We start from the raw sequence: 15,345 nt of genomic DNA, 5'->3' as shown, positions 1-15,345 counted from the left end.
TTTTAAGCGTATAACTTTTTATGGAACTTCCTGATATTGAGATCATATGTGCGGGCTTGTTCTAATCAAATGTATCTTTTAACTTTCCTGTTTTCATTAACAGCCCTATCTAACAAATGGAACGGGTATCAGTTATTTAAAACTTTTGTGTTAATTTATGCCCTATTTTGTTTTTCTAGATAAAAGCTGTTTTTGCTGGACAAGTGAAAAGAGCTCCGTCTGTGGACGGATGTCTCTTTTCACTTAAGGGTTGGAGGAATCAGGGTTAAGGAAAAGTGGAAAAGGGTAGTTGGGTAAGAGGGCATAAATTAGGGTATGTGGGGAAGGCTGAGAATATAAGTAAGGCACGGTGGAAGCTGGACGGAAATGACGTCACCATCTCTGTCTGCTACATTCTTGTTGCCAGTTTGTAATAACTCCAAACTGGCGCTAGAAAATTTTTTTGTAAAATATTTTTCTTTAATTCAAAAGTTTAACGAAGGGATTGTTTAATTTAAATGTTAATGTTAACGGTTATCGATAACTTTAGTTACATTCCATTTAATTTCACAAATTAAAGTTAACAAAGTTAATGTATTGTGTAACGAATCACTATTTAGCGAAGTTACTTTTTCGGTGAATTCTGGGCACCTATGGTCCTAACTAACATTCTAGAAAAAAAAAAGTTACAGCATTTTTTTATTGTGCCAAATCTTAATGTTTTATGATCAGCGCCGGTCAGCGTAACTATGTGACGTCACCGACTATATCAGTTTGTGTAAAAAAATATTTAAAAAAATCAAGATTACAAATCAAAAAATCGCTTTACCAATAAAACCGCAGTTGCCTAATACAGCGGTCGGCAACCACCGGGCCGCGGCCCGGTACCGGTCCATGAGCATTACGTTACCGGGCCGTATTTTTTTCAGGTTTAATGATTAGAAACAGAAACGTCTTTTTTTTTATTTGTAAGCTTATTTTGTCGTAGAAACATTTAAAAATGTTTTTTATCGATTTGATGAAGGAATAAATTGCTTTAAACTAATTTGCGTCCCTTGAAACATCATTATTAGCTAAACTAATTGATTACTTTTACCCGAAAATGCCAAAAAAATGTTTAAAGGCTGGTCCGCGAAAAAGATTCCAGTTTTAAATCGGTCCGCAGTGCGAAAAAGGTTGCCGACCTCTGGCCTAATAAACATATTTTGAAAATATTTTGAAAATAAATTAATATTTAAAAAAGTCATGGCCCTTTTATCGATAATGTGCCAATTTGCAAAACACGATTTTATATACTTTATTAGAATCGCATTGCCCTAACTAACATTGTAAAAAAAGAAATTATTAAAAATGCGTAATAAAACAAAAGTTACAGCATTTTTATATTATGTATGTTAATTAGTTACGCGCTATTTTTTTAAAGGGAATACCAAGGGTTTGATGTATTCGCAAAATTGCAACGACTAATCACAACATCGATAGCTTGATGCGTAAGTGGCCTGACTTCGAATCCAAATTCTTAGGTGCGATTCCCTCTGATTTCGATACATATTGTCAAACTTTTATAAATATTACAATTATTATTAAATATTTTGTAAACAGGTTTATTGAACCCGTGCGGTTCTAACAGAACAATTATTTTTTGATTTGAAATTTTTTATTTAAAAAAAAATGTATGCAATATCATTGGCCAAAAATATCACGTGACCTAATTCAACCCAAAATAAAAATTAGCTATAACTTTTTTTCTATTAGAAATTTTTGCGAAATGTTTTATCTTGAGTGTTAGTTAGGCCAGTGCGCGTCTAATTAAATATGAAATTTTAGGTTTTGAAATATCATAAATTTTTAATAAAAGTGTCATAACTTTTAAAAATATTAATATTTTTGAAACATATTTCGTAAACACGTTTATTAGACCTATGCAGTTCTAACAAAACAAATATTTTTTGATTTGAAATTTTTTATTTAAAAAAAAAAATGTATGCAATATCATTGGCCAAAATTATCACGTGACCTAATTCAACCCAAAATAAAAATTAGCTTTAACTTTTTTTCTATTAAAAATTTTAACAAAATGTTTTATCTTGAATGTTAATTAGGCCAATGCGCGTCTAATAAAATATAAAATTTTGGGTTTTAAAATTTCATAAATTTTTAATAAAAGTGTCATAACTTTTATGAATATTAATATTTTTGAAAAATATTTCGTAAACACGTTTATTGTGTTTAATTAGGTCACGTGTTATTTCGGCCTATGATATTACATACAAATTTTTTTGAAAAAAAATAAAAAATTTTAAATCAAAAAATATTTGTTTTGTTAGAACTGCATAGGTCTAATAAACATGTTTACAAAATATTTTTAAAAATATTAATATTCATAAAGGTTATAACACTTTTATTAAAAATTTATGAAATTTTAAAACCCAAAATTTTATATTTTATTAGACGCGCATTGGCCTAATTAACATTCAAGATAAAACATTTTGTTAAAATTTTTAATAGAAAAAAAGTTAAAGCTAATTTTTATTTTGTGTTTAATTTGGTCACGTGTTATTTTGGCCTATGATATTACATACAAATTTAAAAAAAAAAAAAATAAAAAATTTCAAATCAAAAAATATTAGTTTTGTTAGAACTGCATAGGTCTAATAAACGTGTTTACGAAATATTTTTCAAAAATATTAATATTCATAAAAGTTATGGCACTTTTATTAAAAATCTGTAAAGTTTCAAAACCTAAAATTTTTTATTTAATTAGACGCGCACTGGCCTAACTAACACTCAAGATAAAACATTTCGTAAAAATTTCTAATAGAAAAAAAGTTAGAGCTAATTTTTATTTTGGGTTGAATTAGGTCACGTGATATTTTTGGCCAATGATATTGCATACATTTTTTTTTAAATAAAAAATTTCAAATGAAAAAATATTTGTTTTGTTAAAACTGCATAGGTCTAATAAACGTGTTTACGAAATATTTTTCAAAAATATTAATATTCATAAAAGTTATGACACTTTTATTAAAAATCTATGAAATTTCAAAACCTAAAATTTTTTATTTAATTAGACGCGCATTGGCCTAACTAACACTCAAGATAAAACATTTCGTAAAAATTTCTAATAGAAAAAAAGTTAGAGCTAATTTTTATTTTGGGTGGAATTAGGTCACGTGATATTTTTGGCCAATGATATTGCATACATTTTTTTTTTAAATAAAAAATTTCAAATCAAAAAATATTTGTTTTGTTAGAACTGCATAGGTCTAATAAACGTGTTTACGAAATATTTTTCAAAAATATTAATATTCATAAAAGTTATGGCATTTTTATTAAAAATCTGTGAAGTTTCAAAACCTAAAATTTTTTATTTAATTAAACGCGCACTGGCCTAACTAACACTCAAGATAAAACATTTCGTAAAAATTTCTAATAGAAAAGAAGTTAGAGCTAATTTTTATTTTGGGTTGAATTAGGTCACGTGATATTTTTGGCCAATGATATTGTATACATTTTTTTTTAAATAAAAAATTTCAAATGAAAAAATATTTGTTTTGTTAGAACTGCATAGGTCTAATAAACGTGTTTACGAAATATTTTTCAAAAATATTAATATTCATAAAAGTTATGACACTTTTATTAAAAATCTATGAAATTTCAAAACCTAAAATTTTTTATTTAATTAGACGCGCATTGGCCTAACTAACACTCAAGATAAAACATTTCGTAAAAATTTCTAATAGAAAAAAAGTTAGAGCTAATATTTATTTTGGGTGGAATTAGGTCACGTGATATTTTTGGCCAATGATATTGCATACATTTTTTTTTTAAATAAAAAATTTCAAATCAAAAAATATTTGTTTTGTTAGAACTGCATAGGTCTAATAAACGTGTTTACAAAATATTTTTCAAAAATATTAATATTCATAAAAGTTATGACACTTTTATTAAAAATCTATGAAATTTCAAAACCTAAAATTTTTTATTTAATTAGACGCGCATTGGCCTAACTAACACTCAAGATAAAACATTTCGTAAAAATTTCTAATAGAAAAAAAGTTAGAGCTAATTTTTATTTTGGGTGGAATTAGGTCACGTGATATTTTTGGCCAATGATATTGCATACATTTTTTTTTTAAATAAAAAATTTCAAATAAAAAAATATTTGTTTTGTTAGAACTGCATAGGTCTAATAAACGTGTTTACGAAATATTTTTCAAAAATATTAATATTCATAAAAGTTATGACACTTTTATTAAAAATCTATGAAATTTCAAAACCTAAAATTTTTTATTTAATTAGACGCGCATTGGCCTAACTAACACTCAAGATAAAACATTTCGTAAAAATTTCTAATAGAAAAAAAGTTTGAGCTAATTTTTATTTTGGGTTGAATTAGGTCACGTGATATTTTTGGCCAATGATATTGCATACATTTTTTTTTTAAATAAAAAATTTCAAATCAAAAATATTTGTTTTGTTAGAACTGCATAGGTCTAATAAACGTGTTTACGAAATATTTTTCAAAAATATTAATATTTATAAAAGTTATGACACTTTTATTAAAAATTTATGAAATTTTAAAACCCAAAATTTTATATTTTATTAGACGCGCATTGGCCTAATTAACATTCAAGATAAAACATTTCGTTAAAATTTTGAATAGAAAAAAAGTTAAAGCTAATTTTTATTTTGTGTTTAATTAGGTCACGTGTTATTTTGGCCTATGATATTGCAAACATTTTTTTTTTTAAATAAAAAATTTCAAATCAAAAAATATTTGTTTTGTTAGAACTGCATAGGTCTAATAAACGTTTTTACGAAATATTTTTCAAAAATATTAATATTCATAAAAGTTATGACACTTTTATTAAAAATCTATGAAATTTCAAAACCTAAAATTTTTTATTTAATTAGACGCGCATTGGCCTAATTAACATTCAAGATAAAACATTTCGTAAAAATTTCTAATAGAAAAAAAGTTAGAGCTAATATTTATTTTGGGTTGAATTAGGTCACGTGATATTTTTGGCCAATGATATTGCATACATTTTTTTTTAAAAATAAAAAATTTCAAATCAAAAATATTTGTTTTGTTAGAACTGCATAGGTCTAATAAACGTGTTTACGAAATATGTTTCAAAAATATTAATATTCATAAAAGTTATGACACTTTTATTAAAAATCTATGAAATTTCAAAACCTAAAATTTTTTATTTAATTAGACGCGCATTGGCCTAACTAACACTCAAGATAAAACATTTCGTAAAAATTTCTAATAGAAAAAAAGTTAAAGCTAATTTTTATTTTGGGTGGAATTAGGTCACGTGATATTTTTGGCCAATGATATTGCATACATTTTTTTTTTAAATAAAAAATTTCAAATCAAAAAATATTTGTTTTGTTAGAACTGCATAGGTCTAATAAACGTGTTTACGAAATATTTTTCAAAAATAATAATATTCATAAAAGTTATGACACTTTTATTAAAAATCTATGAAATTTCAAAACCTAAAATTTTTTATTTAATTAGACGCGCATTGGCCTAACTAACACTCAAGATAAAACATTTCGTAAAAATTTCTAATAGAAAAAAAGTTAGAGCTAATTTTTATTTTGGGTGGAATTAGGTCACGTGATATTTTTGGCCAATGATATTGCATACATTTTTTTTTTAAATAAAAAATTTCAAATCAAAAATATTTGTTTTGTTAGAACTGCATAGGTCTAATAAACGTGTTTACGAAATATTTTTCAAAAATATTAATATTTATAAAAGTTATGACACTTTTATTAAAAATTTATGAAATTTTAAAACCCAAAATTTTATATTTTATTAGACGCGCATTGGCCTAATTAACATTCAAGATAAAACATTTCGTTAAAATTTTGAATAGAAAAAAAGTTAAAGCTAATTTTTATTTTGTGTTTAATTAGGTCACGTGTTATTTTGGCCTATGATATTGCAAACATTTTTTTTTTTAAATAAAAAATTTCAAATCAAAAAATATTTGTTTTGTTAGAACTGCATAGGTCTAATAAACGTGTTTACGAAATATGTTTCAAAAATATTAATATTTTTAAAAGTTATGACACTTTTATTAAAAATTTATGATATTTCAAAACCTAAAATTTTATATTTAATTAGACGCGCACTGGCCTAACTAACACTCAAGATAAAACATTTCGCAAAAATTTCTAATAGAAAAAAAGTTATAGCTAATTTTTATTTTGGGTTGAATTAGGTCACGTGATATTTTTGGCCAATGATATTGCATACATTTTTTTTTTAAATAAAAAATTTCAAATCAAAAAATAATTGTTCTGTTAGAACCGCACGGGTTCAATAGACCTGTTTACAAAATATTTAATAATAATTGTAATATTTATAAAAGTTTGACAATATGTATCGAAATCAGAGGGAATCGCACCTAAGAATTTGGATTCGAAGTCAGGCCACTTACGTACCAAGCTATCGATGTTGCGATTAGTCGTTGCAATTTTTCGAATACATCAAACCCTTGGTATTCCCTTTAAAAATATAGCGCGTAACTAATTAACATACATAATATAAAAATGCTGTAACTTTTGTTTTATTACGCATTTTTAATAATTTGTTTTTCTACAATGTTAGTTAGGGCAATGCGATTCTAATAAAGTATATATATAAAATCGTGTTTTGAAAAATGGCACATTATCGATAAAAGTGCCATAACTTTTTTAAATATTAATTTATTTTCAAAATATTTTCAAAATATGTTTATTAGGCAACTGCGGTTTTATTGGTAAAGCAATTTTTTGATTTGAAATCTTGATTTTTTTAAATATTTTTTTACACAAACTGATATAGTCGGTGACGTCACCGAGTTACGCTGACCGGCGCTGATCATAAAACATTAAGATTTGGCACAATAAAAAAATGCTGTAACTTTTTTTTTTCTAGAATGTTAGTTAGGACCATAGGTGCCCAGAATTCACCGAAAAAGTAACTTCGCTTAATAGTGATTCGTTACACAATACATTAACTTTGTTAACTTTAATTTGTGAAATTAAATGGAATGTAACTAAAGTTATCGATAACCGTTAACTTTAACATTTAAATTAAACAACCCTTTCGTTAAATTTTGAATTAAAAAAAAATATTTTACAAAAAAATTTTCTAGCGCCAGCTTGGAGTTATTACAAACTGGCAACAAGAATGTAGCAGACAGAGATGGTGGCGTCATTTCCGTCCAGCTTCCACCGTGCCTTACTTATATTCTCAGCCTTCCCGGCATACCCTAATTTATGCCCTCTTACCCAATTACCCTTTTCCACTTTTCCTTAACCCTGATTCCTCCAACCCTTAAGTGAAAAGAGACATCCGTCCACAGACGGAGCTCTTCCCACTTGTCCAACAAAAACAGCTTTCATCTAGAAAAACAAAATAGGGCATAAATTATTAACACAAAAGTTTTAAATAACTTATACCCGTTCCATTTGTTAGATGGGGCTGTTAATGAAAACAGGAAAGTTAAAAGATACAAATGATTAGAACAAGCCCGCACATATGATCTCAATATCAGGATGTGCCATAAATGTTATACGTTTAAAAAAAAACTTGTTTGTGGTGACTAATTTAAATTTATTCTATAAAATTATTACGCACCACAAATAGTAAGATATTTATTTATAAGATGTAAAAGCAAATGTGCAATTATTTGTGGGGTCCCCCCCTTCGACATTTAATACTAATGTCTTATGACTTTGGTTTGAAGGGGACGTGTCATATTACATTTGATATTATGATACGATAAAAAGGCGGTAATTCCAAACATTTTATTAACTTACATATAAAAAATTGAGAATACGAATTTATATTAACGGAAGCACAATTTAACAAAAGTTAACAGGTTCGATATTAAATTTTAAAGTTAACTTTAAAGTTAAATTTTTACGCAAAGATTAACTTCCTTCGTTAATCAACGATTAGCAGGTTGACGGTTTAGTGCCCACCTTTGTTTAGGACAATGCGATTCTTATCAAAAATATAGAAAAGCGCTGATAATGAAATGTAAGGAACTACTAAATAGCCTATCCAAGATTTAGAAAGTTTACAAGGGGGCTGCTAAAAGGACTCTGTGATTTTTAAAGTTCCAAAGAAAAAACACCAATTTAAGGCACAATAAAAATAAGTTAACACGAGTCTAAAGGTTTAAGCTGATCATAGTTTAACTCGACTTTAGTTACTTTATAACTTTTGTTTGCACCAACCCATTAAATTGATTAAGACCTGAAAAATCAGTCTGCCCTTGACTCTTGCTGATTTATAGTGGTTATGACCATTTATCGATATTAATGTAAATACTTCTAGTAAGTGTTTTACAAGCTACAAACATGAAACCCAACTTTTTTATTTGTTATTTTTTATATATACACAAAAGCGATCAAAAATGACGATATTACACTTACTAACTGCTTTAAACATTAAGTTTAAGCACTTATATATCGCAATCAATCTTGACACTATTTTACACACACTGTTTTCAATACAAATTGTTTTTAATTGAGAGAGCGTCCTTTAACATATGATTTCTCAAAGCCCATAATGCTGACTTGGTACTTTTATGCCTTCCTTGTGCATTACCAAGCAGTCTAAGAAAATCAAAATTTGAGTTATATAAACATACAAATTTATACCACAAAAGATATATTGGTTCATGTTAACTGTCCGTAACTCAACAAAAAAGGTTACGTTCTCACAACCAGTGAATTTAGAAATTACGTAATATTTACGAGTTAGCTTTCTCGCAATGTAGCCCATGCGAATAAATAATAAACCATAAATAATAAACATTAGCTATAAATTACTACATTTGAGGGTAATATAATTTAATTAAACTGTAATATAGTTTAATTAAACAGTTATAAGTTCGATTATGTCCCAAATTAGGCAGTACGCAGACATCATCATAGTTTTCAAATATATATACCCTTACCCAAACCCTATCTAAGTTTAAAACGAAAAAGGCGTTGCGTAGGAGAGTTACGTACAAGCTACGAGTAAATTTGGGAGGTACGTAGTGTTTATCAGTTTTGTCTGGGTACGGACAGTTAACCGATATATTTTATACTTGTATAACTATAATCTTTATTAAAATTCATTTAATTTTATTGCAAATGAAAAAATTTTACCTTCTTTCAGCTTCAGCACTTATTAATTTTTTTTACCTTTTTATGGTGAGTCAAATAATTAAATACCTAGTATTTTACTCATTGTTTCATTTATTACTCATAATTAAGTTACTTAAACCTGATATTTTGGATCATTAGACCAAATTTTGCCAATTGACCAAAAACATTGGGTCAATTGGCAAAATAAAAGAATGCTGTAAGTTTCGTTTTATGGAGAATTTTTAATAATTTTTTTTTCTAAAATGTTAGTTAGGGCAATGCAGTTCTAATAAAATATATAAAATGGTGTTCAGAAAAACGGCACATTATCGATAAAAGTGTCATAACTTTTTTGAATATTAAAATATTTTTAAAATATTTTAAAAATATGTTTATTACACTACTGCAGATTTATTTGTAAAGTGATTTTTTTACGAATTACCAACAATTTTGTTTCTTCAATGTTGACGCCACTGAGTCGCGTGGGCAGGCCGCTGATAAGAAAACATTAGGTCAATTGGCAAAATAAAAAAACGATGTAAATTTTTTATCGTGAAATTAAATTATTTTCAATGCTGATATTTATATAGTCTCAGCCTTGACAGACACGCAAGTTCTAAATCTTACAGTTTTGCATATTTTAACTCTGCACAACAAAATATTTAAATATTTTAATGTTAAACATACGACACAGTAGGAACCCACAAAAATATATTTTCATTTAACTATACTTTTAGGCAATTTGTATGTATATCCTAAAGCATTAAAGTAAACTAACTGCATTGTTGTTAAAATCAATTCTGTTGTTTAATTCTAACATACCTTTGTAACTTACAGCTGGTCATCTTACTTTAAGTTACAAATGAGCAGACTGATGAAAATGAAAACAAGCGTGATCACGTGACTTTGTTTACATTTTTTGGCTAAACTGAGTTTTACTAAGTTCATAAAATCTCGAGTTAGAAACTTAACAAACGATTGTTAAAATTTTGAAGTTTTAAATTCTTTTTAAAATATCTCCTTTTTTATTTCTGTTAACTTTTAAGAATTACTTGCCAATTAAAATACTTGATTAAATTTCTTTGTCATTTAATGTTCTGTAAATTTATACAAACCTAATTTATTTATCTAAAGTGTTAAGATTGAATATTAAATAAAATTTAAATTCAATTTTTCTTTTATTTAGTTCCATTTATTTCAATTTTATCCAGTTTTATTTGATTTAATACAAATAATATTCAAGATTATCATTTTTTTTAAATAACAAGTATAACAAAAAGTATAGTTATTTTATAGATTCGTGATATTTTTTTGCTGCATACGTCATCAGCACATTAGTACAAGCACAACACTTAAAACTATAAACTTTTAAAATGATGACTGAAATTTAGAATTAGAAATTATGACTAAAATTTGGTATTAGAAATTCATATATTGCTAAGAAACAGAAGTTAAAATAACTAATAACATACATACATAAAACAAAATTGGTGATAAAATATATATACCTGCTAAATAAAATGACAAAAAATATAATTTTTTTTTTTTAATCAGCATAAAAGTAATTTAACTTGGTCTGGGTGTTTAGTGGTGAAACTTTCTGGATCGTAACCATTTTCTAGTTTATTAAAACTGTTGAACACTAATGTGTAGGCAGATAATACTAAATCATGTGATCGTGCTGTAGCCACCTCTTTTAGAGTGGCGCTAGCAAGCAATGTTATCTATAAAAAAATGTCAGTTAAAAATTTCAAAAAATTTCAAAAATCTATAGTTGAATTTTAGATTTTTAATGTTATTGGTGTACGCTAAAAAAAATTACAAAGTTAGCTTTAACTTACTTGTGGTAAAATTAATTCATGAAAGGATAAAACAACTGTGTCAAATTGTTGAAATGCAGAAATAAGAGACTTTTTGTCCAGACCCTTGACTTGTGATAGTGGGGTTGTATCATTTTCATGCTTGATGGTTAGTTTGTATATAATAGCTATTCCACCTTTTGTTAAAATTGATGCAGCCTATAATAATAACAATATATTGTCTATGCGTTAAAACTTTTAAAAACGTTAATATTTAACTGCGGATCTATTGAAATTTTGAAAAAGTAATACTATATTTTTAAGTTTCAAAAATAATTTTAGATATTTCGTTACCTGTTCATTTACTAGTGTGTCCAAATGTGCATCTATTTGCGCAGATAACATTTCAATTCTACAAATAACACAAAAGCAAGTAATTTTTATATAAAAATAACTAAATCAGAATTTAAAATCTACTAACTTTGCCAGAAACTATATTTAAACAGTTAAATTTTTTTATAGTAAGTAGTAAAAGTTACCTTTGATCAGTAAACTCATACAGGGAAAGTAAAAATTTGATTGAATGCATGCAGTTGATCATAAAAGTTGCCATGTCAGCAGGCTGAAGTTGACTGGCAGACATTGCACACATTTGAATTAGAGGCTCTAATGTACATTGCATTACCTTAACAAAAAAAAAATTATTTAACAAATTTAATATCAACTATACTTGCCTATTTTAGTAATAACAGTAATTTTTTTAAATTTATTTATCATCGATGTAAAAAAAAGGTCGACTTCACAAACTAAACATAGAGCAGTCTCAAGTTGCTTTTGGCAGTTTGGAATAATATGTTATAGTTGCCTGATAATTACACTGCTTATTAAGTGCTGGCTCAGCAGGAGCTCATACTGTTTATGGCGCCTTATTTAAATGCGCTACAGCATGAGAGCAGTGGAAATGGAACCCAGGACCTCAAGTGTTTTATATTTTAATCTCTTTAATGACATTGAATTTAATCACTATTTAAATATGAATTCAAGGATGTAATTAATTGGTTAGTTTTGATAAATTTTTTTAATATACCAACCTCAATAAGATCTGCATGTCTTTCATTAGCGGCCAATATTGATGCATTATGTGAATCAAAAATATCTCGCAATAACTTAAGGGTTTCTAATAATGAATTCGGGGCTGAGAGGTCCATTGGGGGCAGCTCAACCTAAAAAATAAACACATTTTAAAAAAAAAAGTTGAAAAAAAAAAGTTTTAAAAAAACATGTAAAATAATTTGGAAAATTGTTAAAATAAATCTCATGGAGACCAAATTTCTTTTTTTCAGGTAAAATTTAAATTAAAAAACAAAAAATTACAAAATTGATTTGTACCTTGTCCAAAAGTTTGCTAGCAAGATATTGCAAACTGTTAAAAAACAACTTTCTGCACAAAACATGCATGTCACTTAGTGTCTCCAAAAATGCAGATTTGTTTTCGCCCTCCCCAATTATATCCCTACATTAAAATTTAAAATTTTATCAAATTTACTATCTATATATAAAATAGAGATTGGTGGTTAATTTTGATATAAATTTATATGATTGCTTAATTTATAAGCCTACAAAAAATAAAACTTCTGTTCTAAGCAGTCTATTAACTAGTTTATATAAATATTTAACAAGCAACTGTTTTTATATTGCAATATATAGTCATTTTTTTAAAACAAAAGTTTTTGAAATTTTTTTATATTACCTTATAGTATCAAGATAGAACTTAAGTAAATTGGTAAGCTTATGAAGAACCAAACTGCCTGGATCGGAAACCAGAACCTGCTCAACCCTGACCTTTAGTGGTCGGCAAACACCTTCCATAATGTGTGACAAGGTTTCATAACAGTATTGGGTAATTGCTACAAAAACAAAAAAACAGAGTTTGTTAAGTTTAGAAAGTAATATTCCTAAATATGATGATAAATATGAGCATGGATTTATCTAATTACTTTTAAAATAACACAAAGAATTAATTTTATATACACAAACAAAGTATATAACTTTATTTAAATTTAAAATAATTCTTCTCACGCTTTTCACATTCCCCCAAAAGTTGAAGAATGCATTCTTTCTCAGAGGCTGAAGCCTGATGTAACCATGCCAACATATCACCCACATATCTTTGTGGGTCATGGGCATGTAATTCTATTGGGCGGGGACCTCCTGCAGCTTTATTGAGATCGGGAAATGTATCATTTGTTGGGGTTGTGGGTTTATTGGGCTTACCACGAGTCAAAGCATCGATAAAACCACGAACCACAGCTCCACGCCGAGCAGTAGCATATTCATCCAAAGTGTAACTAAAAAAAAAAGAATTTAAAAAATATAAAACTTTAATGTAACAGCCCTTACCATTTTAAATGGATATTTTTTAAGCAGTTAAATATGGCAGAATAAAAATTCTGCCTTAAAAAAAATAACAATCGTACATTGTTTTTCATAGAAAAAGCAGTTAAAATTTTAAATAATTTTGAATTTACTTAAACAAAACGATGCGGCTTTGTAAGGCTTTAAGTGCTTGCTGTTGAATTGGAGATATATCCAGAGAATCAGAAGTCATAGCTCTGCACTGAGATTGGCTCCAGCGATATAACCTTTCATATGCTGATTCTTGCTGCAACGCCATTTGTTCCATTATCTCTAACCTAAAATTTAATAATAAAAGCTGAATAGAAAGTTAAAGAATTTTTAATAGAATTATATTTATTACCCTGCAGTTTGTTGGTTTGTTCTTAACAACACTTTGACATCTCCATGAATTCTCTGAACTTTTTCCAAAACACTAAAAAATTCCTACAAAAAAAATAAAATTAAACAACTAAAAAATGTAACCCAACAAATTTTTTTTTTTTTTTTTTTTTATATATATCTTTATCCTCGATGTGGAAAAGTCAAATGCGCGACTTAAACATAGAGTAACAACAGTTACTCCGACCCGGTCTCGAGTTGCCTGTGGCAGTTTGGGATATTATAGATTATAATTGCCCGATAATGAAGCTGCTGATTAAGTGCTGGCTCAGCAGGAGTTCATACCGTTTATAGCGCCTTACTCAAGGGCGCTACAGCATGAAATCAGTGGGGATTGAACCCACGACCTCATATGTGGTGGAGCAAGTGTTCTTACCACTACACCACGCTGCCGGTCTAAAATATTGTAACTTACAGGCTGAAGTTTGTCTTCTCTTACTCCTCGGAAGATCTTGGCTTCTTCTGGTTTTAGCTGAAATTTTTCGAGGAATGCATCGGCAAGTTCTGAGTGAAGTTGGAGTTTTTGCCCTTCTGCTTGAAGTTTACTTGTTTTTGTGATCAGTTCCTGAGTTTGCTTTTTTGTCTCCTAAAAAATGATAAAAATTTTCAAATTGGTTTAACATTTTAGCGTATTTTTTAAACTCTGTATGTTATTTAAAAAAATTAAATGCGCAAAATTGATTAAAAAAAGTTACCGATAATCTGTCAGACATATCTTTACAACAATGAGACATTGCTTTTACATCATTGTGAATTCCATCTAAATCCTGGAAAAAATTGAAAAAATAAGATCTATACTGTTTTGCTTACCTAAATAAATACATTTTTAACCCCAATTATAAAAATAACAACTAGTTAAATTATGGGGTAACTAGTTTTACTGTAAAAGAGTCTTAAATTACCCTTGCATTTTTAAAATATTAAAAGAAAACAGAAAATCAAATCCACCTCAAATGCAATTTCCAGTAGGCTACTTGAACCTTAGATTTCAATGTAACAAGAAAATACAAAATAAAAAACTATAAACTTCACGAAATAGTAGTATATACCTTTATAACATGACTAAATGCATCACAGAATTGTTGGTTGATCAACAAACTTCTTTTTTCAATTTCACCTCTTAAATTACGACGACTTCGAATATTATTTTCGGTAAAAAATGTTGAAACAACTCTTAAAGCTTCCAACATATCCTATTAGTTTAAACAAAAAGTTTAATTTTTTTTAATTTATTTATCCTCGATGTGGAAAGGTCGAATTCTCGACCTAAACACTACACCGCGCTGCCACTTTTTTTTATAATATTAGTATTTCTGATATTTGTGATTTTTGTTTTTTTTTCAATTCTGATATTTGTTTAAATTTTCTTCTGAAATTTAATTTTATATTTACTTTGTCATTGTCCAATCGAGTGTTCAATATTTTCTTAAGTTTTCTTGATAGAGGATGATTGCCATGTTGCAAAGAAGCGTTAGTTGAAAGCGTTTCTGAGTCCTCCATACTTTGTAAAACATATACTGTTATGTCATGTAATTTGTTGGTTGTTTGGTAACTTTTATGACTGTTAACCAGTACTTACAGTCTTTTTAACAACAATTCTAAGTACCAAAACAAACCC

The 15,345-nt window shown here is 27.5% G+C and overlaps 1 protein-coding gene across 1 annotated transcript; it reads right to left on the bottom strand.

Moving 5' to 3' along the window:
- Positions 1–10,324: 10,324 nt before the first annotated feature.
- On the bottom strand, positions 10,325–15,337 carry LOC145749785 (conserved oligomeric Golgi complex subunit 6-like). Its single transcript, XM_082565648.1, has 14 exons — positions 15,120–15,337; positions 14,777–14,920; positions 14,423–14,494; positions 14,143–14,313; positions 13,690–13,772; positions 13,460–13,624; positions 13,011–13,279; positions 12,682–12,838; positions 12,321–12,444; positions 12,023–12,154; positions 11,471–11,616; positions 11,286–11,343; positions 10,974–11,150; positions 10,325–10,856 (listed from the first exon to the last, which is right to left on the bottom strand). Exons 1-14 carry the CDS (start codon positions 15,225–15,227, stop codon positions 10,683–10,685), a joined length of 1,980 nt encoding a protein of 659 aa, XP_082421774.1. The 5' UTR covers positions 15,228–15,337; the 3' UTR covers positions 10,325–10,682.
- Positions 15,338–15,345: the final 8 nt, after the last annotated feature.

The sequence above is a fragment of the Corella eumyota genome, chromosome 4 (genome assembly GCF_963082875.1).
Source record: "Corella eumyota chromosome 4, kaCorEumy4.1, whole genome shotgun sequence".
Taxonomy (NCBI): domain Eukaryota; kingdom Metazoa; phylum Chordata; class Ascidiacea; order Phlebobranchia; family Corellidae; genus Corella; species Corella eumyota.
This window is presented reverse-complemented; position numbering and strand designations above follow the sequence as displayed.

Coding starts and splice junctions, on each gene's coding strand:
- LOC145749785 (XM_082565648.1), bottom strand. CDS start 15,227: ATGGAGGACTCAGAAACGCTTTCAACTAACGCTTCTTTGCAACATGGC. Junction 12,445..12,681: donor TTCTATCTTGATACTATAAG/GTAATATAAAAA, acceptor ATTTTAATGTAG/GGATATAATTGGGGAGGGCG. Junction 11,617..12,022: donor GACATGCAGATCTTATTGAG/GTTGGTATATTA, acceptor TTTTTTGTTAAG/GTAATGCAATGTACATTAGA.